At 37.3% G+C, this 27,842-nt stretch overlaps 1 protein-coding gene and 1 pseudogene across 1 annotated transcript in view; one reads left to right on the plus strand and one right to left on the minus strand.

The window, feature by feature from the left end:
* Positions 1–27,842, minus strand: part of PROS1 (protein S) — a 90,875-nt gene that overhangs the window by 35,379 nt on the left and 27,654 nt on the right. The window contains exons 2-6 of the mRNA XM_054585244.1: positions 24,943–25,100; positions 22,161–22,185; positions 11,719–11,805; positions 10,023–10,145; positions 9,789–9,920 (exon numbers count right to left, since the gene is read on the minus strand). Coding sequence (XP_054441219.1) covers positions 9,789–9,920; positions 10,023–10,145; positions 11,719–11,805; positions 22,161–22,185; positions 24,943–25,100 — 525 coding nt within the window. The remainder of the gene's footprint in view (positions 1–9,788; positions 9,921–10,022; positions 10,146–11,718; positions 11,806–22,160; positions 22,186–24,942; positions 25,101–27,842) is intronic.
* On the plus strand, positions 17,576–26,478 carry LOC129079959 (ubiquitin-conjugating enzyme E2 D3-like; annotated as a pseudogene).

Below are 27,842 nucleotides of genomic sequence, written 5' to 3' on the forward strand. Positions count from 1 at the left end.
TGCCTGGCAGGGGGCGCACAAGAAGCAATCACACACTGATGTTTCTCTCCCTCTTTCCTTCCCTCCCCATCTCTAAAAATAAATAAAAATTTAAAAATATATTTAAAAAAATAGGACTTTAGTTATTGTCTTATCTACCAGGTTACAGTATAAAAATAAATAGGATAAAGGATTTATCCTATTATTAATATGTATTCCTAAATACATGTTACTGAATTATGGTCTTAAAGGTATATTCACTCTGTATTATCACAAATATAAAAAATGAAAATGAGATGGCTTGTCAGTCTTATGTTTTTTTCCCTTGGAAATGGACAATAGCTAGATCTGCATACCATTATTGTTGCCTAAAATATTCAATAATGATTCAAATTTAAAATGAGATTGGCTGGGGGAGGCTGTTGGGCTGGGTGGAAGAGAGAAAAGGGGAAAAAATTGGGAAAACTATAATAGAATAACAGTAAAAAATTAAAAATAAAATAAAATGAGATTGAGTAAGGTCTCAAAGTATTTATAAACCTGCTGTTAATGCAATACAAATTTTAGTGCTAAATTAATATTCCTGAAATTTCAGATGCACTTACTACATTACATAGTAGATAGAGATGGAGACAAAATATTGGTTGCAATTAGTTACTAGATAAGCACCTATAAAAAAACAAATGACAGAAATAGTTCAATGGACATCTAATTATAAGTGAACTTTTCTCATTTGTACTCTCTGAAGAAGGTTAAATTAAAATGAAAAATATATTTTCTACTCTAAAAAGTTAGGAGTTCAATTTTTCCACAGAATAGCCAAAATTTCAGACATTACCTTATTTTAAATGACATGCACAAAAATAGTAGAATCAATCCCTTGTGGTAAGGGAATTTTTCTGTATTTTGACTGGATCAGTGTCAGTATCCTGGATGTGATAATGTACTATAGTTGTGTAAAATGTTACTATTGGGAAACACTGGGTAAAGGGTGTATGGGATCTCTTTTTATTATTTCTTACAACAGCATGTGAATCTACAATTACTTCAAAATTAAATAATTAATATTTTTAAAAGAACGTAAAAACATAGGCCTAAATTATTTGGTCTGAGAAATAATGGAAGAAATTGTTTAAATCATATGAGTTCAGGTTAAAGCACATTGATTTTACAACTCTACACTGAAATTTAATGACTCATGAAAAGTTTCATTCTTGAATTTTTACACATTTACTGGCAACTTGATCCAAGCATATTCACATGTTGACAAAGGCCTTAATGTAATAGTTGTATACATATTCTTTTAGTAGTTATGTACTGTATTCCTTAGATATCATGTATAAAAAGCTATGCAAATGAAGACCATAGATTCTGGTCATCAGGGACATTCTTATTTATGAGTACTTTTTGTAATAATTTACATACACATGTATAAATTCAGTGTATAAGAATTAAATGACTTTTAATTACAAATATAAATCACAAACTCTTCAGGAGGTCAGACTAATTAAGTTTTTAAGTATAGACGTATGAGTGGGTATTATTTGTTTATGGCATGCTCATGGCATCCTGCATTGTGATGGTTTTCTATAACCGGCATTCTAATGGCATTGGTATTCTAAGTTTCTAACCTCAAACAGACTTTCAAAAAGGCAAACAAGAAAGATATATGGCCACAAACTAGGTATGTGTTTAGAAGAAACTGTTACTTAATACAGTTCACTTTAGTCATTTAACCGTAATTTAAATAATATTATACTAAAATATAATATACTAAACACTACAGTGTAATGAAGGACAGACCATTCCTTGATTATTTAATTTGGTGGATCTACCAAAGTAGATATGAATGGAGTTGAACACGAAAACTTTACATTTTAATTTACTAAATTTTTTTTTTACCTTGTTGCAAGAAGAACAGGATGAGGGGGAGGAAGAGGAGGAGGAGGAGGAGAAGGGGGGGGGAGGAGGAGGAGGAGGGGGAGGAGGAGGAAGAGGTAACCTGGGAGAAGGAGGAGGAAAAGAAAGCCAGGGAACGAGGGAGCAAGGGAGGGAGGGAAGAAAGAAAACTTGCTTCCAGTTTCTAAAGGCAAAATTTAACTTCTGGCTAGAAAATTTCATTTTTAGTCATCCACACACCTAGCATTTATTTATACTTGAACATTTAGTTATGGCAGTTAAAGCAGTCTAACGGAAAAGACATTATGCAGAAAGAAAAAGATCAAAACTTGGGGAAAAGAGAAGAATAAAGAAAAAGAAAGAAATACACTAGTTAAAAAGCTAAATTGACAGGAATTACTTAAGTCTGAAATTTTTCAAAAAATGAATACTTATGAACAATGATGTACTCTTACATGCATAAAAAGAAAGGAAATCAGTTCTTCATTTTTCCAAAAACTATGACAAGGAATTAGGTGCAAGATGAAAGCTTTATATTGGAAGTCAGAAAGGTATTTCTGACAAGGAAATATAAAAGACAATGAAAGAAGTTACTAAGGATTGTGTCGAATTTCTTTGTATAATTGTTTACCTTACTGGAATAAAGGAAATAATATCATAGTGTCTGAAAAAGAAAGCATAAACAACAATTTTTCAAACACTCTAGTATGCAAGGACTTGCACTGAAACTTCACTTTATCACCATATAATGAAATTCTTTATTAAAATATAATGTGTGTAAACACACATACACATGCAATAAGAAAACAAGAAGAGAGGGGGAAAGATGGCAGAGGAGTGAAAGGGAGTCACGCTGACCTCCTCCCAAAACCAAACTGGAATTGCGACTAAATAATGAAGTAATCACCTGGAAAGCAGTGGAGCGATAGGGGGAGAGGAGCCTTGGTGCCGCGGACAGTGGATTCGACTCTCACACATCCCAAAAGGTGAGAAGTGCGGTGGAGGCTCGAGAGGGTGGGCTGGGTGCACACGGGCACTGGCACCAGAGGGACACTGAAACGGCCAGTTAGCGTCCCCCCGAGAAGAACGGGATCTGAATCATAAACAGGAACCCCTAAACTACAGCAGCTAAAGCCGAGAAAATACAGACAAAACGCAACCCCAAAAAGCTTAGGGGCGCTCTCTGCCAGAGACAGGTGGCTGGGGATGCAAAAAGACATTTAAAGGGCAAACGCAAAAGTTGCAGCGGCAGCCACCCTCCTTGATCGCTGGGTACAGGCGGCAGCAGGGTGGGCTGGTGCCTGGGAAAAGACTGGTGAGAAAAACTTTGTGAAGAGAACTGACACGGCAGCCGGTGGAGCCCGGGTGATAACGCACTTCCCACTCTGCAGCTCCCATCTCGCTCAGGCATAAGGGAATCAATTAACCCGCCTTTTGTGCACTCCGCGCACAGCTTGTACGCGTGTGAGCTGCGGGGTTGAGTGCAGACTGGCTGGGAGTGCCTTGAGGAGAGACTGGAGACGGAGGCGTTGGGGAAAGAACGGGAGGAGGAACCGGGGAATCCCGACTCCCTCCCCGTTCAGTAGTCTCCACTGTGGGCTGGAAAGGCGCGACCCCAAAGAGGCAGAAGCCGGGCACGCATGAACCAGACTGCCTGCGATTGAAACGCAGTCCGCACAGGGGTTGGATCCTTGGCCGAAGGGGTCACAGAACTGCCCAGAGGCCCCTGAGGGGAGACTAGAAACGGAGGCATTGGGGAAAGAACGGGAGGAGGAACCAGGAAGTCCCGACTCCTTCTCCTTGCCAAAGTCTCCATTGCGTGGGAAGAGGCCACACCCCCAAAGAGCCAAAAGCAGAAAAGCAAACATAGACACCCCCAAAACACCCAGAGCAGGCGCGCACACTTGCGCCCAGTGACCGGCGAGGGTTGGCGAGCGTGTGTGTGACCCACGCAGGCTAGCGAACGCTTGCACCTGCCGGCAAGGCCTCACACAGACTGACACCCATACGGCCTGCGAGGGATTGTACAGAGGGGCAAGGGCAGGCGTAAACTGACCTACCCGCCGCGATTGCGGAGAGGCCCACAAAATAAGTAGAGCTACCCAGAGTCCCTGGAGGAGAGACCAGAAACAGGATTAACCGGAGAGCCCTAGAGCTGATTACCTCCCATTTCCGTAGTCCCCATTTGGCAAGGGCAAGCAACGCACCCTAGAGCCAAAAGCGGGGAAAACACACAATAGAAGACCCTAAACTGACCAGTGCCGCGAAGCTCGCGTGCCAGGGAGGCCAGATGAGTACGGGAGGTCGCGAATAAGCCCCCTGGTCTGGGGCAAACACAGGCGAGCCCAGGCAGGTGGGGGACCCTGCCGCACTGGGAACGCGCTCAAAGAGCCCGCGTGAGAGCGCAGAGAGATCCCAAAAAATAGCCCAGCCCTGACCGAAGGGGTCACAGAGCTGCTCCAAGCAGGAGTCAGACACAGGCATTAGACTCCTGAAAGGCTCAAACAAACAACCCAAGGCCCAATAGGGTCAACAACTGACATCATCAGAGGCAAGCCCAGAAAGAAAAGTAAAGGACAAAAATACTTAAGACTCTCACAAAAATGGGAAGAAAAAGAAGTTCCCCTCAAATGAGTGGAAAAGGGGACTCCCCACAGAGAGAGCTAAATGAAATAGAGGCAAGGGAACTCTCAGATATGGAATTCAAAACAATGGTTCTAAGGAAGCTCAATGAGCTCAAGCCAACTCCAAGATAACTATGAGAAACTGCAGAGAAACTATCAGGATCTTACAGCAAACTATATCAGCCTGGAAAAGGACATAGAAACTATCAAGAAGACACAAGAGGATATGAAGAATACCATTTCTGAATTGAAGAACACAGTAGAAGGAATCCAAAGCAGGCTGGATGAAGCCGAGGATCGAATCAGTGAGATGGAGGACAAGGTAGAAAAAAGCTCCCAGAAAGAACAAGAAATGGAAAAAAGACTCAAAAAGAATGAAGAAGCATTTAGGGAAATGCAGGACAACCTGAAACGCAATAATATCCACATAATAGGGATACCAGAAGGAGAAGAAGAGGAGCAAGGAATAGAGAACCTCCTCGAAAAAGTAATGATGGAAAATTTCCCTAATTTGAGGAGAGAAAGGCTCTCATGGATCCAGGAGGCACAGAGGGCCCCACTCAAGAGGGACCCAAGGAGGTCCACTCCAAGACACATCATCATTAAAATGGCAAATGTCAAAGACAAAGAGAGAATCCTCAAGGCAGCAAGGGAGAAGGAGAAAGTAACATACAAGGGGGCCCCGATACGCCTAGGAGCTGACGTCTCAACAGAAACACTACAAGCCAGAAGGGAATGGCAACAAATATTCCAAGCCATGAAAAGCAAGGGCCTACAGCCAAGGCTGCTCTACCCAGCTAGGCTCTCCATTAAAATAGAAGGAGAAATACGGAGTTTCCCAGACAAAAGAAAGCTAAAAGAATACATCTCTACCAAACCAGCACTCCAAGATATGCTAAGGGGACTGGTTTAAGCAGATGAAGGAAAAGAATGAGACAGAGAGGAACACAAGTACAAAGAGAAAAGATGAGTAAGTTCCTATCAGTAATATCTCTCAATGTGAATGGACTAAATGCCCCAATCAAAAGACACAGGGTAGCTGAATGGATAAGAAAACATGACCCACACATATGCTGCCTGCAAGAGACCCACCTCAGAGCAAAAGACCTACACAGATTGAAAGTAAAGGGATGGAAAATAATCCAAGCAAATGGACATGAGAAAAAGGCTGGCGTTGCCATACTTGTATCAGACAAAGTAGATTTCAAAGCAAAGGCCATAAAGAGAGACCCAGAGGGGCACTTTATCATACTTAAAGGAAGAATCTATCAAGAAGACATCAACATTGTAAACTTATATGCTCCCAATATAGGAGCCCCCAAGTTTATAAGGAAATTGTTGGATGACTTCAAAAAATATATAGACAGCAACACACTGATAGTAGGGGATTTCAACACCCCACTGTCAAAAATGCACAGATCTTCCAAACAAAACATTAATAAACATATCGTGGCGCTGAATGACACACTGAATCAAAGAGACTTAACTGACATATATAGAACCTTACATCCCAAAGAAGAAAAATACACATTCTTCTCAAATGCTCATGGCAGTTTTTCAAAGATGGACCACATGATAGGACACAAAGCAAGCCTCAGTAAATTCAGGAAAATTGAAATAATACCAAACTTTTTCTCAGACCACAAGGGCTTGAAACTCGAAATCAAACTCAAAGAGAAACTTCAAAAACTTGCAAACTCATGGAGACTGAACAGTACACTATTAAACAATGAATGGGTCAATAATGAGATAAGAGAAGAAATCAAAAAATTTCTGGAAACAAATGAAAATGAACAGACAACTGTCCAAAACCTATGGGACACAGCAAAGGCGGTCCTGAGAGGGAAATTCATAGCAATACAGGCTTACCTTAAAAAGATAGAAACATTTCAAATAAAAGACCTAACACTACAACTTCAAGAACTGGAGAGACAACAACAAATAAATCCCAGAGCAAGTAGAAGGAAGGAAATAGTCAAGATTAGAGCAGAACTGAATGACATAGAGACAAAAAGAACAATTCAGAGGATCAACCAATCCAGAAGCTGGTTCTTTGAAAAGATTAATAAAGTTGACAAGCCTTTAAGCAGACTCATCAAGAAAAAAAGGGAGAGGACCCAAATTAATAATAGCAGAAATGAAAGAGGAGAAATAACAACTGATACCACAGAAATACAAAGGATTGTAAGAAACTACTATGAACGATTATATGCCAAGAAATTTGAAAATCTTGATGAAATGGACAAATTTTTAGAAAAGTATAATCGTCCAACACTGAAGGAGGAAGAAACAGAAACCTTGAACAGACCGATAACAGCTGGGGTAATTGAAGCAGTAATCAAGAAACTCCCAGCACACAAAAGCCCAGGGCCAGACGGTTTCCCAGGAGAATTTTACAAAACATTTAAGGAAGAGCTAACCCCTGTCCTTCTCAGACTATTCCAAAAAATCCAAGAGGAGGGAAGACTCCCAGACTCCTTCTATGAGGCCAGGATCACCCTGATCCCAAAACCAGATAAAGACCCTACAAAGAAAGAAAACTACAGGCCAATTTCGCTGATGAACATAGATGCTAAAATCCTCAACAAAATATTGGCAAACCGCATCCAGTAATACATTCAAAAGATTATCCATCACCATCAAGTGGGATTCATCCCAGGGACGCAGGGATGGTTCAATATACGCAAATCAGTAAACGTGATACACCACATAAATCAAAGAAAAGACAAAAACCACATGATCATCTCGATAGATGCAGAAAAAGCATTTGACAAGGTACAGCACCCATTTATGATCAAAACACTCAGCAAAATGGGAATAAATGGGGCATTCCTCAACGTAATAAAGGCCATATATGAAAAACCTACAGCCAATATCACACTCAACGGGCAAAAACTGAAAGCTTTCCCACTAAGATCGGGAACACGACAAGGATGTCCGCTCTCACCGCCTCTTTTCAACATCGTATTGGAAGTCCTAGCCACAGCGGTCAGACAAGAGAAAGAGATAAAAGGCATCCAAATAGGAAAGGAGGAAGTAAAACTATCATTGTTTGCAGATGACATGATAGTGTACATAGAGAACCCTGTAGACTCTACCAAAAAACTCCTCAACCTAATAAGTGAATTTGGCAAAACAGCAGGATACAAAGTCAACATTCAGAAATCAAAGGCGTTTCTGTACACCAGCAATGCAATAGAAGAAGAAGAAATCAGGAAAAATATACCATTCGATATAGCACGAAAAAAGATAAAGTACCCAGGGATAAATTTAACCAAAGACACAAAAGACCTGTATGCAGAAAACTATACAACATTGAAAAAAGAAATTAAGGAAGACACAAATAAATGGAAGCATATACCGTGCTCATGGATTGGAAGAATTAATATCCTCAAAATGTCCGTACTACCCAAAGCAATTTATAGATTCAACGCAATCCCTATTAAGATACCAATGACGTATTTCACAGAAATAGAACAGACATTTCAAAAATTTATATGGAACCATAAACGACCCCGAATAGCCGCAGCAATTTTGAGAAAGAAACACAAAGTAGGAGGGATCACAATACCGGACATCAAACTCTACTACAAAGCCACCATACTCAAAACAATCTGGTACTGGCACAAGAACAGACCCATAGACCAGTGGAACAGAATAGAAAGCCCAGAAATAAGCCCAGGTCTCCATGGACATCTAATATTCGACAAAGGGGGCAGAAGCATAAAATGGAGCAATAACAGCCTCTTCAACAAATGGTGTTGGGAGAGCTGGACGGCTACATGCAAAAAATTGACATTGGATCATCAGCTGACACCATACACAAAAGTAAACTCAAGATGGATAAAAGACTTAAATATAAGTCGCAACACCATCAAAGTCCTAGAGGAGAACATTGGCAGGAAACTCTCAGATATCCCACGCAGCAATTTTTTCACTGATATGTCTCCTAAAGCAAGGGACATAAAGGAAAGAATAAACAAGTGGGACCTCATCAAAATAAGAAGCTTCTGCACGGCCAAAGAAAACATCAGCAAAATGAAAAGGGAGCCAACCGTTTGGGAAAATATATTTGCTAATGATACATCAGATAGAGGTTTGATCTCCAAGATACACAAAGAACTCACTCGACTTTACTCCAAGAAGACAAACGATCCAATCAAAAAATGGGCAAAGGACCTGGGCAGATGCTTTTCTAAGGAGGAGATACAGAGGGCCCAGAGGCATTTGAAAGGATGCTCAGCATCACTAGCCATCAGAGAAATGCAGATCAAAACCACCATGAGGTACCACCTCACACCGGTCAGAATGGCCATCATAAACAGATCCACAAACAACAGGTGCTGGCGAGGCTGTGGAGAAAAGGGAACCCTAGTCCACTGTTGGTGGGAATGCAGACTGGTGCAGCCACTATGGAAAGCAGTGTGGAATTTCCTCAGAAAGCTGAAAATGGAACTGCCTTTTGATCCAGCGATTCCCCTGTTGGGACTATACCCTGAGAACACCAAAACGCCAATACAAAAGAACCTATACACCCCAATGTTCATAGCAGCACAATTTACAATAGCCAAGTGTTGGAAGCAACCTAAATGCCCATCAGTAGATGACTGGATCAAAAAATTATGGTACATATACACAATGGAATACTATGCAGCAGAAAGAAAAAAAGAAGTACTAAACTTTGCGACAGCATGGATGGAACTGGAGAGCATCATGCTAAGCGAAATAAGCCAGGGGGCGAAAGACAAATACCATATGATCTCACCTATAAGCGGAACCTAACCAACAATGCAAAGAAGCAAGGAAAATATGACCAGCAACACTGAAAGGAAAAGAAATCAGCAGAGACAAGAGGGAAGGTGGGGGCAGGGAAAGGGAAGAGAAGGGAAAAGTCAAGGAACATACAGCAAGGACTCATGGACAAAACCAAAGGGGAAGAGCTGAGGGAGGGAAGGTGGGAGGGGGCAAGGGAAAGAGGTGGGGGGAAGGCAGAGACAAATGTATTTAAAAAGTAAATAAATTAATTTAAAAAAAAAGAAAACAAGAAAACTCTATAAATGATAAATTACAGTAAGAAAACACTAAAATAGAAATAATAAAATTCCCTATAAATAATAAACTAAAAGGCAGTCCCATAATATCACAAGCCTTCAAAGTGGGTAATAATGTATATTTATTTTAACAGCTTATGAACAGCGTTTTTCAAGAATTTCCTGGGGGAATTTCTCTAACTGAATTTTGCTCTCACATGGTAAACACCTCCTTATTCTACCTTCTTGCTCTTACCTTTGCAGTCTTTTTTATTTGCAAGTAGAACAAAACCAGTTTTGCAGGAACATTGGTAACTTCCAGGTGTATTATCACAAATCTGACTGCAACCTCCGTTCATATTTAAGGGATTTTTGCATTCATTTATATCTAAAAAGGGGGAAATAAATTATTTTTAAAGTGATAAAGCCTTCAGAAAATCTTCCAGGAGGTCAATCTGGATCAACCAGATGGGTTTATTATTACACATACCAAGTTCACACTTCTGTCCTTGCCAACCCGATCGACAAATGCAAGTGAATGTGGCTTCGCCATCTCTGCAGCGCACATATCCATCTTCATTGCATGGCAGAGGTTTACACTGGTCTGGAATAGCTAAAGGAAACAGACATCTACTTAATTTTTACCATATGCTATGGTAAAATAAATTATATGCTTTTTAATAGAAATCCTGTGCATAAAGCCTATCGTGAACCAAAAAAAAAATTGTAACTCCTTCCTTCAAATAATACTTCTTCATAAAATAGTGAATCCAAGGGACAAATCTTTATAACTATTTTGTAAAAGGAAACTACTTTTATATTTACAAATATGTATGTATTTTAGAACTGTTAATTTAGATTTTTTCACATATATTACCTTATTTGTCCCTTAAAATAATTCCATGAGACAGCAGAACAAATAAAACTATTCTCAGTATCAGTAGAAAAAACATTGTGGACTTCCAATTTGAGTTAAATGGAGTAACAAGGGCCAGATTTATCCCCTTACCTTAAGTAAATAGAACTCTGGTCAAAATATGTGAAGCAGTGGTTTTCAGACATTAAACAAAGGTAGCAGAGTACTGGGATTCTTAGGGGAAGGACATAATCATCATAAAATGTCAGAGCATTTTATCACTATCTTAAATGATATACCCATTTGTTTCTTTACTCATTTGCGGTTTCTCTCTCCTCACCAGACACTGCAGTAGTCCCTTCACATTCCTACACATTTCCACACCTGCGTCTTAAGCCCCCCTAGTCAGCTCTGGGAGTTCCTTCCATCCTGCCAATACAGTCACCTCTGCTTAAGTTAGCCAAAAAAAAAAAATGTTGTTACTTGCAAAGAAAAAAAATTTTTTTAACTTAGCTAAAACTTAATTACTGAATTTTTTTTTAAAAAAAAAGTTCTTACAAGCTCATAGTGTTTTTTGAAAAGTAGTAATAAATTAAGTATTAGTTAAAATGATAGAAAAACTAGTAGGTGAATTGTTATTAAATTATTTCCCTGTCCTTTGGTAAAGTAAAAAAGGACAAAGTGTGAATTAAATATGTGTGTTCAAACAGTTTTACCTATGTAAGTATAACCAACTTTAAATTAGAGAAAATACAGATAGATATGTAGATATTGCCCACGCTATATGTAAAATATTCACTGGATGAACATCACAATTTACATCTTGCAATTTCACCTTTTCCTCTCTGGCTCTCAACTGGGAAATTGGTAAATCAGAGACAGATTAATGTAACTAGACCCTATGTGAACTTCAGAGGGAGAAGACTAACTTGGTATCATAACATTTTCCACATTTATGTATTGATACCAAAAGTCAGAAAAATAAACATGGCTCCATTTTGATCTGTTAATCAACTATAACATTTGGACATACGTGATTATGCAACAATAGCCAAAATACAGCTGTCGGGAATAAAATTCTGAAGTCAATGTCCTAAAGCTTAGTCAACGAAGGCACACTGTTCAATTTAAACATTAGGTGGAAAATTCATTTTGACTAAAACAGCAGCATTTACATAAGAAAAACACTTTCAAAAGCAATTTGAGAATAACTCCTTGTTGGGCATGACCTTCAAGGGTTCATTTGTTAATATTTAAACTTTTCATGGGTGTATTTTACATGCAGGTTTTTGTTTGGTTGTGTTTTCAAATTGTTTGTAGAAGTGGTCACCTTTGACACAGCTCCTTAGGTCACTGTAAACATTAGTCGACTGACGGGCAGCAGTGAATAATCCAGCTCGGTAAGAGCCAAGACAAACTGTAAATACAAAAAAATGTAATGTTGTTAGAATAGACATGCTTACTTGATCTGAAACCATGGTAGAAATTATGCTCCTGTGGATTTACAGGAGTCAGCATTCAAAAGCAACATTGCAAAAATACAGAATTATGAAAAATAGGTTTATGGAAGCTTCTCTTTGGAGAATAACCCTAAAGCCAGAAGTGAAAAAGATCTTGAATTAGTAAGGAAACTTACTGTCACATAAATCTATGTTCTTAATTCTGCAGCAGAGACCTACATTCATCCTCAAATCTGTAGACCAGAGCCTGATTTAGAAAATGTCTGTAATTAAATCAATAGAAATAGTGCTTCTGCTTGCTGTAGACAACTTCCAATTCTTCCAATATTGCATATAGACTACATAACATTTGCACAATGCCTCTATATTACAAAACAAAGCAGGTTTACTGCATACAGTTTATTCCTCACTCCAACCCTATGAAATTAAATATGGTAATTTGGCAGAAATAACAGTTGAAATAATAGAGATAAAATACTTAGTCTTTAAAGTAACTAGAAAAAACAAACAACCCAATTAAACAATGGGCAAAAGACCTGTATAGACAATTCCCCAAAGAGGACATACAGATGGCCAATAGACATATGACAAGATGCTCAATGTCACTAATCATCAGAAAAATGCAAATTAAAACCACAAGAAGGTATCATCTCACACCTGTCAGAATGGCTATCATGAATAAACTAACAAACAAGTGCTGGTGAGGATGTGGAGAAAGGGGAACCCTTTTGCACTGTTGGTGGGAATGCAGACTGGTGCAGTTACTGTGGAAAGGAGCATGGAAATACCTCAAAAAATTAAAAATGGATCTGCCTTTTGACCCAGCAATGCCACTTCTGGGAATATATCCAAAGAAACCCGAAACACTAATTCAAAGAACATAAGTACCCCAGTGTTCATTGCAGTATTATTTACAATCACCAAGCTATGGAAGTAGCCCAAGTGTCCATCAGCAGATGAGTGGATAAAACAACTATGGGGCATTTATACAATGGAATTCTACTCAGTTGTAATAGAGAAGAAATTTTATCTTTTGCAACAGAATGGATGGACCTGAAGAACATCATACTAAGTGAAATATGCACTGCCCCCACACCATAGTTCATGTCCATGAATCATGCATTCAAGTTCTTTGGCTACTCCATTTCCAATGCTGTACTTTACATCCTCACAACTGTTCTGTAATTACCTAGTTGTACTTCTTAATCCCCTCTCCTCTTTACACATTCCCCCACACCCACCTCCCATATAGCACCATAAAAACACTCTCTGTATCCATGATTCCGTCTCTGTCCTTGTGTGCTTACTTCATTTTTTAGATTCAGATATTGATACACATGTATTTTTTTTGCCATTTTGTTGTTCATAGTTCTGATCTTTTTCTTAAGTAAGTCTTTTTAACATTTCATATAGTAATAGTTTGGTGATGACAAACTCCTTTAGTTTTTTCTTTTCTGGGAAGCTATTTATCTGTCCTTTGATTCTAAATAGTTTGCCAGGTAGAACAGTCTTGGCTGTGGGTCCACGCTTTTCATTATTTTGAATACTTCTTGCCAATCCCTTCTAGACTGCAAATTTTCTTTTGAGAAATGAGTTGACAGTCTTATGGGAACTCCCCTGTAAGTAACTGCTTTTCTCTTACTGCTTTTAAGATTCTCTCTTTATCTTTAACCTTTGGCATTTTAATTATGGTGTGTCTTGAAGTGGGCCTCTTTGCATCCTAAACTTGCATGTCTATTTCCTTCAGTAAATTAGGGAAGTTTTCTTTCATTACTCTTTCAAAGAGATTTCGTTTCTTGCTCTTTCTTTTCTCCTTCTGGCACACCTAAAATGCAAATGTTGGAATGCTTGAAGTTGTCCCAGAGGCTGCTTACACTATTCTCACTTTTGCAGATTGTTTTTTCTTATTGGTATGAAAGGTTGTTTTTTATTCCCTTATGTTCCAAATCATTGATTTGATTCTCAGCTTCATCCATTCTACTGTTGTTTCCCTGTACATTGATCTTTATTTCAGTTAGTGTTTCCTTCATTTCTGTTTATTTTTTTTTTAAATGCTGTTGAGGTCCTCACTAAGTTCCTTGAACATCCTTAAAACCAGTGTTTTGAACTCTGCATCTGATAGGTTGCTTATCTCCATTTTGTTTAGTTCTTTTTCTGGAGTTTTGACCTGTTCTTTCATTTGAGCTATGGTTCTTCGTCTCTTCATTTTGGCAGGCTTCCTGAGTTTGTTTCTATGTATTAGGTAGAGCTGCTATGGCTCTCTCTCTTGGTAGCATGGCCTAATATACCAGGCGTCCTATAGGGTCCAGTGGCACAGCCTCCCTTATCATCCAAGCTGAGTACTTGAGGTACACTCTTCATGCGGGCTGTGTACACCCTCCTCTTGTAGTTGAGCCTTGATTGCTGTTGGCAGGTCAATGGGATGGATTTACCCAGGCCAGTCAGCTGCAAGGACTGGCTGTGACCGCTGACTACAAACCTCTGCCCTCCATGGAGGATCAGCTGTGCGGGGGCAGGATGGTGGTGCTCTGACATGGTCTGTGGCTGTCCACTGGATGCACAGGCTCTGGAATTTCCTGAGTGATATAGGCCAAGGTCATCCCCCAACTGTGTTTTGCCTGTGGCCACCCTGCATGAGCTATAAAGCAATCTAAGCTGGCTGCTGCTAGTGCTGGGCCTGGGGCCACTTAGCTTTTGCTTGTTTGATATGATTTAGGAAGTTTGAAGCATGAGCCAACTGTTAACTGTGACTTTTCCAGCCATTCATATGGGAAAGTCACAGTTAACAGTTTGGATGGCCCTGTGAGGTGGGTGGGGCAGTGTCTCAGGAACTCACCAGGGGCAAACAGTGTTAGCCAGGATGATGGAGTCTCAGAGATGGCACCCACCTGTAGGGTCTGTGGCTCTGTTGGGGGAGGGCTCCGAAAACTGACAATGGCCTCTGCCCGCCTTTCTGGGCGAAGAAAGCTGTCCCCCACATCCCGCCTTGATGTCAGACACTTCAGTTCCTCCCTTTGTCACTCGTGCCTTTCAAGGTGCTACCCCGGTGGTACTGGAGCTCAGACAGAGTGTGTCTGTGTAAATTCACATGTGGGTGCTTTATGGGAAATTCTTGGGACACTATTAGTTTCTTCCACTGACTCAATCCCCGTGGAGTTTTGCAGTCAGAAGTTATGGAAATATATCTTCCTTGCATCGGAACCCTAGCTGGGGAGTATGATGTGGGGCTGAAACTCCTCACTCCCAAGATATCTTTCCGCAATTTTTAGCCACCACACATGTATGTGATACTAGCCCATCCCATGTTCTGCTACTCCTAGCAGTCTGGATGGGATATGGTTTCTTAAATTCCATAGTTGTCAGACTTCGACTCAATTGGATTTCTGCCAGTTCCGAATGATGGTTGTTCTACATTTTAGTTGTAATTTTCATGTGGTTGTGAGAGGAGGTGAGCTGTGTTTACCTACGCTGCCATCTCGCTTTGTCTTTCAATCACAGATGCCATCACATAAAAGTCTAAATGTTTGCTTATTTTGATTTCAGAAGTGGAACACTGAGTTATTCATACTCTTCTCTTGATGATACATTAATATAACTTGTCTTTGTAAAGCCCATTTGCTGTTTTTTAAAATATATATATTTTTTTATTTTTTCACTCCCATTTACCTCTTATGTGACCATTCTAAAGAGTTAATGTGCATTTTTATTTATATGTGTTCTTATAAAATATGTATTTATCATTTTGTGTCCATGAATTTTCACTTCCGTAAATGGTTGTATATTATAAATCATGTTCTCTGACATTCCTTAGCATTTTACTTTTATGACCTATTCAAGCTATAACATACAATTTATTGCTTCTAACTGCTAAACATTACTCATGGTATGCAATAACCATTTTAAAAATTCTTTCTACCTGCAATACTCAGATTGCTTCCAATTTCCCACCTCTACAAAAGTAGTATTGCAATGGATATCTTCATGTATGTCTCATTATTACAGTCATAACAATTTCTTTGGAATAAGTTCCAAGGGGTTTCTGGAACTGTAGCATCATTAGATAGGCATGAACTTAGTGGCTAGGTACATTCTCTCAAGCAGAGCATATGAATTTCTATATGCTGCCCTGGCCAATGTGGCTCAGTTGGTTGGAACACTGTCTCATAAACTGGAAGGTCACAGGTTCAATTCCCAGTCAGAGCATATATGTAGGTTGAGGGTTCAGACCCTGGTTGGACCAAGAACAAGAGGCAACTGATCAATGTTTCTCACTCACATATGAGAGGTAACCAATTGATGTTTCTCTCTTGCGTTGATATATCTCTCCCTCTCTCTCTCTTTTCCTTCCCCTCTCTCTCAGATTAGTTAGCATATCCTCAGGTGAATATAAAATAAAAAGAATTTCCATATCCTGGCTTTCTAATTGTTGCAGAATAGGTAATAAAGTGATATCTCATTGTTTTTCTGATTTCCAGTGACATGGAGCATAGCTTCAGGTCATTTTAAAATGTTTTGGGCTTCTCCTCTCAGTATGTTATTATTTTGTAACCAGTTTTCTATTGGTACTTATTTATTATTCATGTAGGTTTGCAGAAATTTAAAAATATTTATAAACATCAGCTCATTCTCTTATCTGTTTATTTTTAAAAAATGTTTACTGTTTTTTGAGAGAGAGACAAAGAGAGAGAGAGAGAAACATCAGCGTGAGACAGAAACATTTATTGGTTGCCTTCCATATGTGCCCCTTTAGGAAACGAACCCACAACCTAGGGATGTGCTCTAATTGGAATCAAACTCCCAGGCTTTTAATGTAGGGGACAATGTTCCAACTGAGCTCAGCTGGTGTAGGGTACAACTGAACCACACTGGCCAGGGCCTCTTGTCTGTCTCTTAACCATATTTTTATGTCTGTCTTTTAAGAGAAGTTCTTAATTTTTTTGTAATCAAATCTACCAATTATTTTGCATCATGGTTCTTGCATTTGAAGTTTTTTGTTCCATTCCATTGATCACAAAGATATTCACATACAGTTTTTGTTTAATTTCATAGTTTTACTTTAACATTTGTGTGCTTATTTCACTTACCATTCATCTTTACATTTGGCGATAGGTAGGAACACAGATATATTTTTCTGATTATAGTTAGCCAGTTTTCCCAACATGATCTTCTAAACAATTCAAAGTGATAGACGATATGCCCTTTATCAAATATTAGGTTGACAAATAGAGAGGTATCTGTCTCTGAACTCCTTGTTATGTTCATTAGTGTACATGTTCCTCTGACAATAGCAAGTAGTTTTCTTTCTACAGCTTTATATTATTATTTGATAAGGTGTTCCCTCCTCTGAAATTTTAAGGTTAATTTAGGCATGTGTAGACTTTTATTCCCTGATTTAAATTCTACAGAATTCCTTTAAAAAATCCAGCTGGAATTTTAAAAAGGATTGCTCCAAATATACAAGTTACTTGATATCTTTATGGCATCACTCAATTCAAAAGCATGAAATATACTTCTATGATTTCAGTTCATTTTCTATATCCTTAGTTTGACAGAGTTTTCATATATTCTTATGATATTTCTTCATATTCTATGGGATGTGCTACTGTTGTAAATGGTATCAACTTTTTATTTTCTAGTGGGCTACTGTGTAAAGAACTACAACTGATTTTTTTTGGAGGGCAGACTTAGAGAAATCTAATATCTCTTATGTGTTCTAATGTTTTGTTTATGGATACTGTTTTTTTCTAGGTATATCATCATATCATTTACAAATACATAATGATAAACATATTTCGTCTCATGATCTACATAATTCTTATTTTTCTCTCCTTATTGGATTATCTGTAACCTGAAGTGCTTCTATTCTTGCACTCAATCAAAAAGAGACTACCTACCTAAAGTTTATCCATTAAGTATAATGTTTACTGTAGGTTTTATTCTTTTTTTCTTCCTTCCTTTCCTTTCTCCTTCTTTCCTTCCTTTTTTCCTTCCTTCCTTCCCTTTCCTTTTTTCCTTCCATCCTTCCTCCCCTCCCTCCCTTCCATCCTTCTATTCCCCTTCCTTCCTTCTTTCCTTCCTTCTCCCTTCTTTCCTCCCATTCTTTCTTTTTCTCAGGTTGTGTGTATATAGCATTAGCATAACCATACATGCCAATTTATCCAAGAGAATCCTATTTTTTCCTTTTTCACATGACATTTATCTACTGTAGGATTAGTCCTGAGCAAAATATAAAAATCTGGAAGATAAATTACATGGTTACTGTATATAACGTTTATCAAGTTCAGAAACTGTTTCCATAATCATAGTTTGGTAAAAGTTTTTTTCACCATAATTAAGTGTTAAACTTTATCAACTGTTTTTTCTATAGGAACTGAGGAAATAATAAACTATTTATGTAGAGAATTACATTAACAGATTTTCTGATGTTAAACCATCCTTGAGTTTTTGGAATAAAACTTACTTTACTATGACATTATTTTTAATATACTTTACATTAGATTGGGTATCATTTTATCTAGAATTAAATTGTAAATGAAAAGAAATATTTGTATTTTTTATGTTGTCCTTATCTGGTTTGGGAATCAAAATTACACCAGTCTTTTCAAATAAGCTCACAGCATAGATCTTTTTTCTATTTTCTAGGATAATTTTATAAGAAAAGCTTCAATAATTTCTTTAAGTGTAGAGGAACTCACCTAAAAAACATCTGGGTCTGGATATGCAGGATTACAGAAGAGAGAGCTTTGGGGTTTTAGCTTACTTAGTACCGTATAACCAAGTTCTCCATTTCTTCCTGTAAAATTATAGATGTTTTACATTTTTCTAGGAATGTACCCATTTTATCCAGTTTCTAAATATATTTTATAGTTATTTGTAATATCTTGTGATATTTTTATTTTATCAATATGATGATCTTAATGATCACAGATCTTATCTGTGTTGGGGGTTTACAGTATTTCCCATTTTTATCCTACACTTTGTTCTGTCATTCCTTCTTTCCTTTTTTTTTCTTTTTCCTTGATTATTCTTGCCAGAGGTCAGTCTAACTTATTACACTTTTCAAAGAATGAGATTTTGCTTTTGTTAATCTCTCTTTTGTTTCCCATTTAACTTATTTCTATTCCTATTTTTGTTATTTCCTTATTCTTGTTACACAGGGTTTATTTTTAAATGATTTTTTTTTTCTTGGTTGGATGGTTAGATCATTTTTTGTGTAACTCCAATCCATCCTCTGGATGCTGCCTCCGCAGTGAGCGCTCCAAGGTCCACATGCACATACTCGATCAAGCCAGCCTTTGGTCTACCCATCAGTTTCTCATATTTCTTGTTCTGTTTTTTTTGTTGTTGTTGTTTTGTTTTGTTGGTATTAGTGCCTAGAATGCTACTGTTTCTCTTGAGATGATTTTAGGAGAAATCAGCAGTCTGGGCTAATTCACCAACTTGGCAAGAACTAGAAATTAAAAATTACTTCTAATGTTTATATTTAGGCTCCTAATTTAGGATTCTTCCCAAGTTTCTCTCCCATTAATAGAATCCTTCACTCTATCAAGTGATATTTTAAAGGTCAATATAGATGGTAGAGTTATTTATTCTATTTTCTAAGGAAGAGAGCACGACTTAAAAACCCTGAGTACCTCTGTCCAAAAATCCATTTTCAATGCAGTAATGGAAGATGTGGATAGATCGATGTGCTTTCTGAATCCCTCAAACTCTAAATCTAAGCACTGTCCAATAGCTATGGGTTACTATACAGTGGTCAAATCTCTTGGGTGTTCTTATCTCACTGTACGGTGCTTATGCATGGCCTGGGGTAATTAGTAAAATTACTGTTAGGTTTACCAGGGACAGAATTAGAAAGGTTTCTATCAAGCAGGAAAATCTGGCCTACAGAATATATACATCAAATGACAGAAAAGGTAAACTAAGAGCATTTCTTTTCTGTTTTCAACAGTGGAATTTATCACATATGCCTGTGCATAAGGTCCAAAATATAAAATTTGAATTAAAAAAACACCATAACAAAAGTAATTTTTGTTTCATATATGGGTTGCTTAAATAATAATATTTTACATTTAAAGAAAGGTTGACCCAATAAAAAGTGTATCTCCATAAATACTTACTTGGTATTCCCCAATAGCTCTGGAGTTAGAAAATATAGCGTATATTTACCTACTGGACCTGAAAAGTTAAATAACTTGCATAACCTGACACCACAGAAATTTTTATGACTGGGACTAGAGCCTATATCTTATTGACTTACTTACTTATTTGATAATTAGCTTTTCTACTATGCTGCCAAAATAAGACAGGCAAAGAGAAGAAAAAGTTAGGTGGAACCAACAAAGGGGAAGTTGAGAGGGATAAAAGGAGAAAAAAGAAAAAATATTTTATCTAAGGTACTCCTCCAAAACACATAATGTTGTATTGAAGTGTTATTTATCTTTATCCAAATATACTCTGTAATCAAAGGTATGTATTTTCTACTGTGTTAACACCTACAGAAACAGTCTAAATACAAGTACCTAAGAAATGGGGATTAATACTATGTTTTTTAAAGCAAGCTTGTAATTTTTAATAGCCAAATATTGTCTGCTTTAGGATAAAATATTTGAATTTTTACCTAAAATTGAGAAGCTTAAATAGTCTTATTATTCTCTTTTCTCCACTTTAACAGTACAAACCTGTAGTTTTTGCTTGATAAAGTGAGTCCTGTATTGCTTTACAAAAGAAAAGATGTTTTTCAAGGATGTGTATCTATATGTATCTATATCCCATTGTTCTTTTAAGATGTAGCAAATAAAGGTTTCAGAAAATCTAACTGCATCTTCATATCCAGAAACAAATTTATCACTACACAATTTTTATAGTGTCCCCTTTCCAAGTTCAATTTAAGTCTGTTATCAGGGGCTAGAAAAAGGACGTGACGGGAAGAATAAAATGGAAATACAGAAGTCATAGAAAAACAAAGATTATCATAACTTGAAGATCTTGCAGGAGAGATGTTGGACTGGAAATCATAAAAAGAATTTTAATAAGTCAACTGGAAAATACCTAGCAGCCCATTGAACAGAAATGGGTCCTGCCATGCAGTTCTAAAGGGAGATACCACTGAACGGAGGTCCTGCAGTTGACAAGAGGGTGGAATGAAATGTAGGATCTATTGTTGAGTCTCCTCGGCTCACGATGTGCCACACAAACAAGATTCAGACAATCACAGACACTCAAAAATGAAAGAAAACTACTTCAGGACTATGAAAAAGAGTACTTGGCTCTAAAAGGGTCTTCTACACAGTGGTCTTAGGCTCTTATTTGCTGATTGTTCTAAAGGGTAAATATAAATACATACCATCGTTTCAATGGAAGTCTCCCTAGGAAAGCTGGAGAGGAAGAGATATACCCAATCTAAAGACGGTCTCTGGAATCTTTACATGGGTATTCAGAAACAAAACAAAAGCAAATGAAAAGTAAAACCTTAAACTGTAATTCAACCCTCAAATTTCAAGAGAAATAAGAGTTTAATAGAAAGTTATTTGCAAAATTATATTAATAAATTTTAAGCTGCATAGTAATTAATGTATGTCAGAGTACCTATCTACTTTTCTTCCAAGGATGATTAACTGTTCATTTCTAAAGGGCTTGCAGCTCAAGTGTGCTGGAATGAGAGTGGGGTGGAAAAATGCACAGATGGGGAATATTCTGAGCCTAAAGGATGGAGAGCACACCTTTGTGGGCTGAACCTACAAGTGATCCCATCAGAAAGAGGTGAGCAAGTTCTACTCAACCTTTATTACTGAGAGTGCTGACAACTATCCCATGTAATATTAATACAAAATGTTTTTATATATGCTTAAAGCAAACCAAAACCTTGTTATCTTTAATTGATATTTAGTTGAAATTATTTCATCTATTTGGGTATGGAAAGAACACCTCACTCCTTGAGAGTCCAGGATTGTGTGAAATTCTAATAATTTCAATAATTATTTATGCCAGAAGCTCTGGAGAGTACAGAGGTCTTTCTTTTCATTAAAAGATAACTCATCACCTAAATATAACTTATCATTAGCCTAGTGGATCTATGAGAAAGACAGGAAATTGGAGAGACTAAAAGTCAAATGCCACATGCTAAGAACCGTTTGAAATTTTTCCACGTAATTTTAAAAGAAGTACAGCAATATTGCATATAGAATGGGATCTGACTCCCAAGGCTAATTAAACTGTACTGGATGAAATATACAGGAAGAGGATTGGGCTTAATCATATCTAAGTTCCCTTCCATTTCTAGGATTATATGAATGAAATCTTTTGAACTTACCTAAATATCTTGGATAAAAATACTCCTAGAAAGAAAGAAAAGTGAAAAAATTATCTCAGCAAACATAATTTCACTACATAGTTAAAACAGTTTTAAAATGTGTTTTTATTTTAAAGATGCAAATTTTTTTCATTTTTATTGAATTTATTGGGGGTGACACTAGGTAACAAAATTATACAAGTTTCACATGCACAATTCCACAACACATTATCTATACACAGTATTGTGTGTTCACCACCCCAAGTCTAAAAATATAAATAAACTACATATAACTGTCATTTCCATATTATAAGATCTTTTTCTATAGTAAAATATATGAGGAGTAGATAACTAATAACTTTAAGGTAATAAGATTCTTAGGCTTAAGGCTATATTGATCAATTAAATCATGTTTAAAAAGCTTCTAATCTGAAAACAGGTTCTATTGAAGCTATTAAATGTAATCATATATGCCTCCTTTTGTAAATCCTTTATTTTTTCTATAATGATTAGATACCCATTTGACACATTTCATGCCATGCTGATTACACACAGCAGATTCAATGTTGATAACACTGGCATCATCAAAGTAAACTAAAGGGGACATTTATCTTTTAGCATCATAGGTACAAGTAATGTCTTTTGTATTAATTGTTTATGTACCAAAAGTTTGCCTGTAAATCAGTAATTTGGAATAAGAATGCACTTTACCAGAGAAAGAAAAATGTTAAACATGATTTACAATGGTAAAGTTCTCAGACAGGTTCTCAAAAGCCTTCTTAAACCATAATATATCTAATGCACAAGAACACCTCATGAATGCATCACTAGCACAAGAACACCTCATGAGCAACCAGTGTTTCTACAGAAAAACGTACTTAAGTACAAAACATAACTTCATCCAGTATAGAGTCAAAGTCCTCACTGTTTCCTCCTCTTGCATATAAACCTACACAATATTTAGCTACTAGTTTATAAGGATGGAATCTCCCACCAAGTACTTCAGACAGTGGTGTTACCTTCTACAGAACAGAGTTCATGAGGATAAGCGGCAATGGATGGGTTCAAAAGGAGATTATGTGATTGATGAGTGAAAGGAATATATTAGGGAAAATAGGGAGGTAAACAACAGGGCAGAGACTGGCAATGTAGACTAGGGTATCAGGGACGTCGGGCAGCATACAAGTGAGAAGCAATAACAAATGTTTTTTTTCTTTTATTTCTCCCATTTCTTCCTTTTTCTGCCGTATCTTTCTCTTCTGTCAATGAGACTGGTGTCAGAATGAGTGGAGAGGAAGCACATTCATGGGTTTCCCTTCTACACTATCTTCCCTTCTCTCCATTATCATCTTTGACCTCCCTCCTCATTCGCCACTCATATGCTAAAGTATAAGAACATATCTACAGTGTTACAAATACATACTCAAGTACTTCTGTGTGATATAATATGGTATCCCAGGCATGCACACTTATTTTAAAATGTTCCAGCAAAGCAAAACAAAATTAGAGTGGGTAAAGTAGAAAACGGGCAAAACAATTACAGCAGACTGTTGACCATTGGTTGAAGTGGGAGAAACATATGCTGGGGTTTATTATATTGTTCACTGCCTTTTGGTATATATTTAAATTTCTATAATAAAAATAAATGTGCATGTGCACACATGTGTACATGTATCTGTTTTCTACAAAATTAGAATACTCTGTATATTGTGTAGAAAAAAATATTTTTGTCTTGCCAATTGCTTATTCATAAAAGCAACAAAATTGAGAGAAACATTTTGATTCAATGCCAGAGAGTATTAAAACGGAATCTTTGGGTATCCATTAGGGTAGGTGGAAGTGAAAGAACTGAAGAGAACACACGGTATTACCGTCTTGGACAAGTTCTCCAACTATAGAGATGATTCTTGCTCGTTATCTCTCAACTAATTTCATGGTCCCAAGAGCCACAGCAGAGATAAAGGAGGTACTTTGTATACATTTGCACCCTCATTTCCCTTTGATTCATCTCAGAAAAAAAAAAATCTGAGGTAACTGCAAAGGTTATGAAACTTGAATACTTGGAGGCACTATTTATACTCCTGCTACCCACAGGATATGTCAGAGAATATCCTTCCCTAGGAAATAAGAGGACTAAAGGTAAGGTCACATTTCTTTATGATCGTTAGGGATGTTTATGATTAGATTTTTCTAAACTAACTTGGAAACTTTTATACCCTAAGATGTAAACTCCAACCCCAGGAATGACTGATGACATAAAATGGCTCAGGAAATTTCCCAAAGGTTTATGGAATAAATTAAAATATACTCAAGGAACAGGGTGCTGAATGAATTTTTCAATAAGCATTCACTGAGTACCTATTATGTACCGGGTTTATGTTAAAGGCTGGTTAAAAAGGCCAATGAAGAGATTTAATGAAGTATAGTGATAGCTATGCAATCACATGCTTCTGTGTGCACACACACATGCATTATACTTGCGGTGACTTCCTCTTCACCTAATACTCTCAAATTCTGGTTGGATGAAAGTATTTACAAACCATGAAGTCGATACTATTTGCTGATAATGGGATACAACTGAATTATACTTTAGTCAAAGCACATTGCTTTTAGCAATACTTTCCTAACTAGTCCACCTTCCTTTGAAGGTACTTCTTTCTGAAATGCTTAGTGGTTACATGTGAAACTTGATATATACATAATCATTAACTTTACAAAGGAACAGAATAGAACGCAGACTCAAGCTGGAAATGTTCTGTTTATATGCCTAGGTAAGCTAACATTAATTTTCATGAGTTCTTACCGTTTCAGGGTTATTTTCAAAGATCTCTCTGGCTTCTTCTTTATTGCACAGTTCTTCAATGCACTCTCTTTCAAGATTACCTTTTTGGGTTTCTTCAAGGAAAGAATATGCACGGCGTTTCCTAACCAGAACTTGTGAAGCATGTTGCTTTGACAAAACTGAAGAGAAAAAATAAGTTTATATAAATCGATCTTTCATTTCTCCACCTAAAATATATTATTGTATTAAACAATGAGAACTGAAATCATTTTCTACCTTTAAATTGTATGGCATTTAAAATCAGTATGGTTGAACTGAGAAAAAATGCAGATACAAAACACTGTCATTAACAACTCAAAAAGTGAGTTTGGTGTACAGCTACGGCACTTTTAAAAATCTACACAAATTATTCAAATTCCTGCTAGAGGTCATACATAACAGACAATACTTACTGTTTACCTTATAACTATATTGGAAATAGCATAATGCTGAAATGACTATGTCAAAAATCAAATCCATCTCATCATTAAAGCTCTCTCTTAACTGCAATGGAAAACTTATATGATCACTGAAGCAGGAGTATAATCCAATCAGATATTTAAAAGACATATGATAGGCTACCACACTTAATTACTCATACCAACAGGAAAATACAAATTCATGATAAAAGCAAGTCCGAACAGAAGGCTCCTGAATCCACATGGACTGATCCTATTAGGCCCTCCACAAACTTTTCATCCTCTAATGAAGGGCTTTTCAGTCCCACCAGATATGCTCCCATTTCTTTGCTCTCCTTGACACAGTTGTCTATATTTATAGTCCCCATATCCTCTCCTCCAATCCTTTCACACACTCACACCAATCAGGCTTTGGTCTCTGATTCCATCATGCTGCTTTTATGAAGGTCATTCTACTAATTCTAATGGTTAATTAGACAGCTCCTGTAAGCCAGCCACAAGGCTATCGCGAGACCACCTCAATACTAAGCGTTTGTGTCTGGCAGAGCCGGTGTGAGACCAAGAGACAACCCTTCCCTGACGCCAGGATAATCAAGAGTTTTGGCCAGACCTTTGAGCACAGACTGGGATAGTGAGGAGCCAGACACAAAGCAGAGACTATGGCGCTGAAAAGGATTAATAAGGAACTTAGTGATTTGGCCCACAGCACTCCAGCACAATGTTCTGCAGGTCCAGCTGGGGATATGTTTCATTGGCAAATCACAATTATGAGACCTAACGACAGCCCCTATCAAGGCGGTGTATTCTTTTTGACAATTCATTTTCCTACAGACTACTCCTTCAAACCACCTAAGGTTGCATTTACAACAAGAATTTATCATCCAAATATTAAAAGTAATGGCAGCATTTGTCTCGATATTCTAAGATCACAGCGGTCTCCTGCTTTAACTATCCCTAAAGTTCTTTTATCCATTTGTTCACTGCTATGTGATCCAAACCAGATGACCCCCTAGTGCCAGAGATTGCACAGATCTATAAAACAGAGAGAGATGAGTACAACAGAGTATCTCGGGAATGGACTCAGAAGTATGCCATGTGATGCTACCTTAAAGTCAAAATAACCTGCATTATAGCTGGAATAAACTTTAAATTACTGTTCCTTTTTTGATTTTCTTATCCTGCTGGTCCCCTATCAGGCCTCATCTTTTTTAATTTTATTTTTTGTTTACCTCCATCCATTCATTCACGTGCTCATTTGAGAAGACTTAAGTTCTTCCAGCTTTGGACAGTAACTGCTTTTAGAAACTGTAAAGTAGTCACAAGAGAACACTTGCCCAAGATTCAGAATTTTTTTTAAAAAAACAGAGCATGTGTATTTTGTGGCCAATGTCTTCACTCTACCTTGGTCATGAGACTAAAACCATTCCTCGCTGCTCTAACATGCTGAAGCAATCATCCAAGGGGGAGGGAGAGAGGTACTCGGTTGTTGTATCAAAAGAAGCAGCACTGTTCTAGCAGCGTCCATTCTTGTTTAAGCCGTCCACTGTTAGAGATCTGAAGTCACATGATATACTTTATGCTCATAATTGATGTGGCTGGAGAACTGGTATTGAATTTATAGCATCAGCAGAACAGAAAAGGTGATGTATTTTATGCATGTCAATAAAAGAATGACCTGTTCTTGTTCTACAGAGGATGGAAATTGGATGTCAAACACCCTTTGTATTCCAAAATAGGGTCTCAAACATTTTGTAATTTTCATTTAAATTGTTAGGAGGCTTGGAGCTATTAGTTAATCTATCTTCCAACACACTGTTTAGTATAGCACAGAATAAATGGTGCAAGTTGTCAATGGATGAGTGATCAACTAATAGCTCCACTAGTAACTGATTTCTTTTTCTTCAATAAAGTTGCATAAACCAATGAGTAAGCTGCCTGGATTAATTAGTACGGGAAACAATCTTTTATAAATGCAAAACTGTTTTTGTATATACTGTTGGGATTTGCTTCATTGTTTGACATCATATGATGATGTAAAGTTTAAAAGAGTGAATACTTTGCCATGTTCAGACAAAGTGCACAATCTGTTACAGGTTGACACATTGATTGACCTGATTTACAGAATTAATAGCTACACTATTTGGATAATGTAGTTTTAATATGCTGCACATGATACTGGCAACCCTGGAGTTCATGGATGGACTTGGGACCCAGCAGTTTCGAACATGTATATAGAGTTTAGGAAATTTATTTTCCAGGTGCAACTGCCATTGAACTAATTTTTTTCTTTACCTTGTACACTTGAAAGCTAAAAAACCATAACATGGGAATAAAAATGGGTTTAAATTTACAAAATGAAGTACTATTTTGGTGTGGCAGTTGTCATGAGGCTGTGTTGAGTAACTTTTAACTATGTGGGATATTGAATATCCACTGAAATGGGTTTGTTCAGCCATTTCCATT

Source organism: Pteronotus mesoamericanus, unplaced genomic scaffold, assembly GCF_021234165.1.
Source record: "Pteronotus mesoamericanus isolate MK-2021 breed Mesoamerican mustached bat unplaced genomic scaffold, CSHL_Meso_final contig_82, whole genome shotgun sequence".
Taxonomy (NCBI): Eukaryota; Metazoa; Chordata; class Mammalia; order Chiroptera; family Mormoopidae; genus Pteronotus; species Pteronotus mesoamericanus.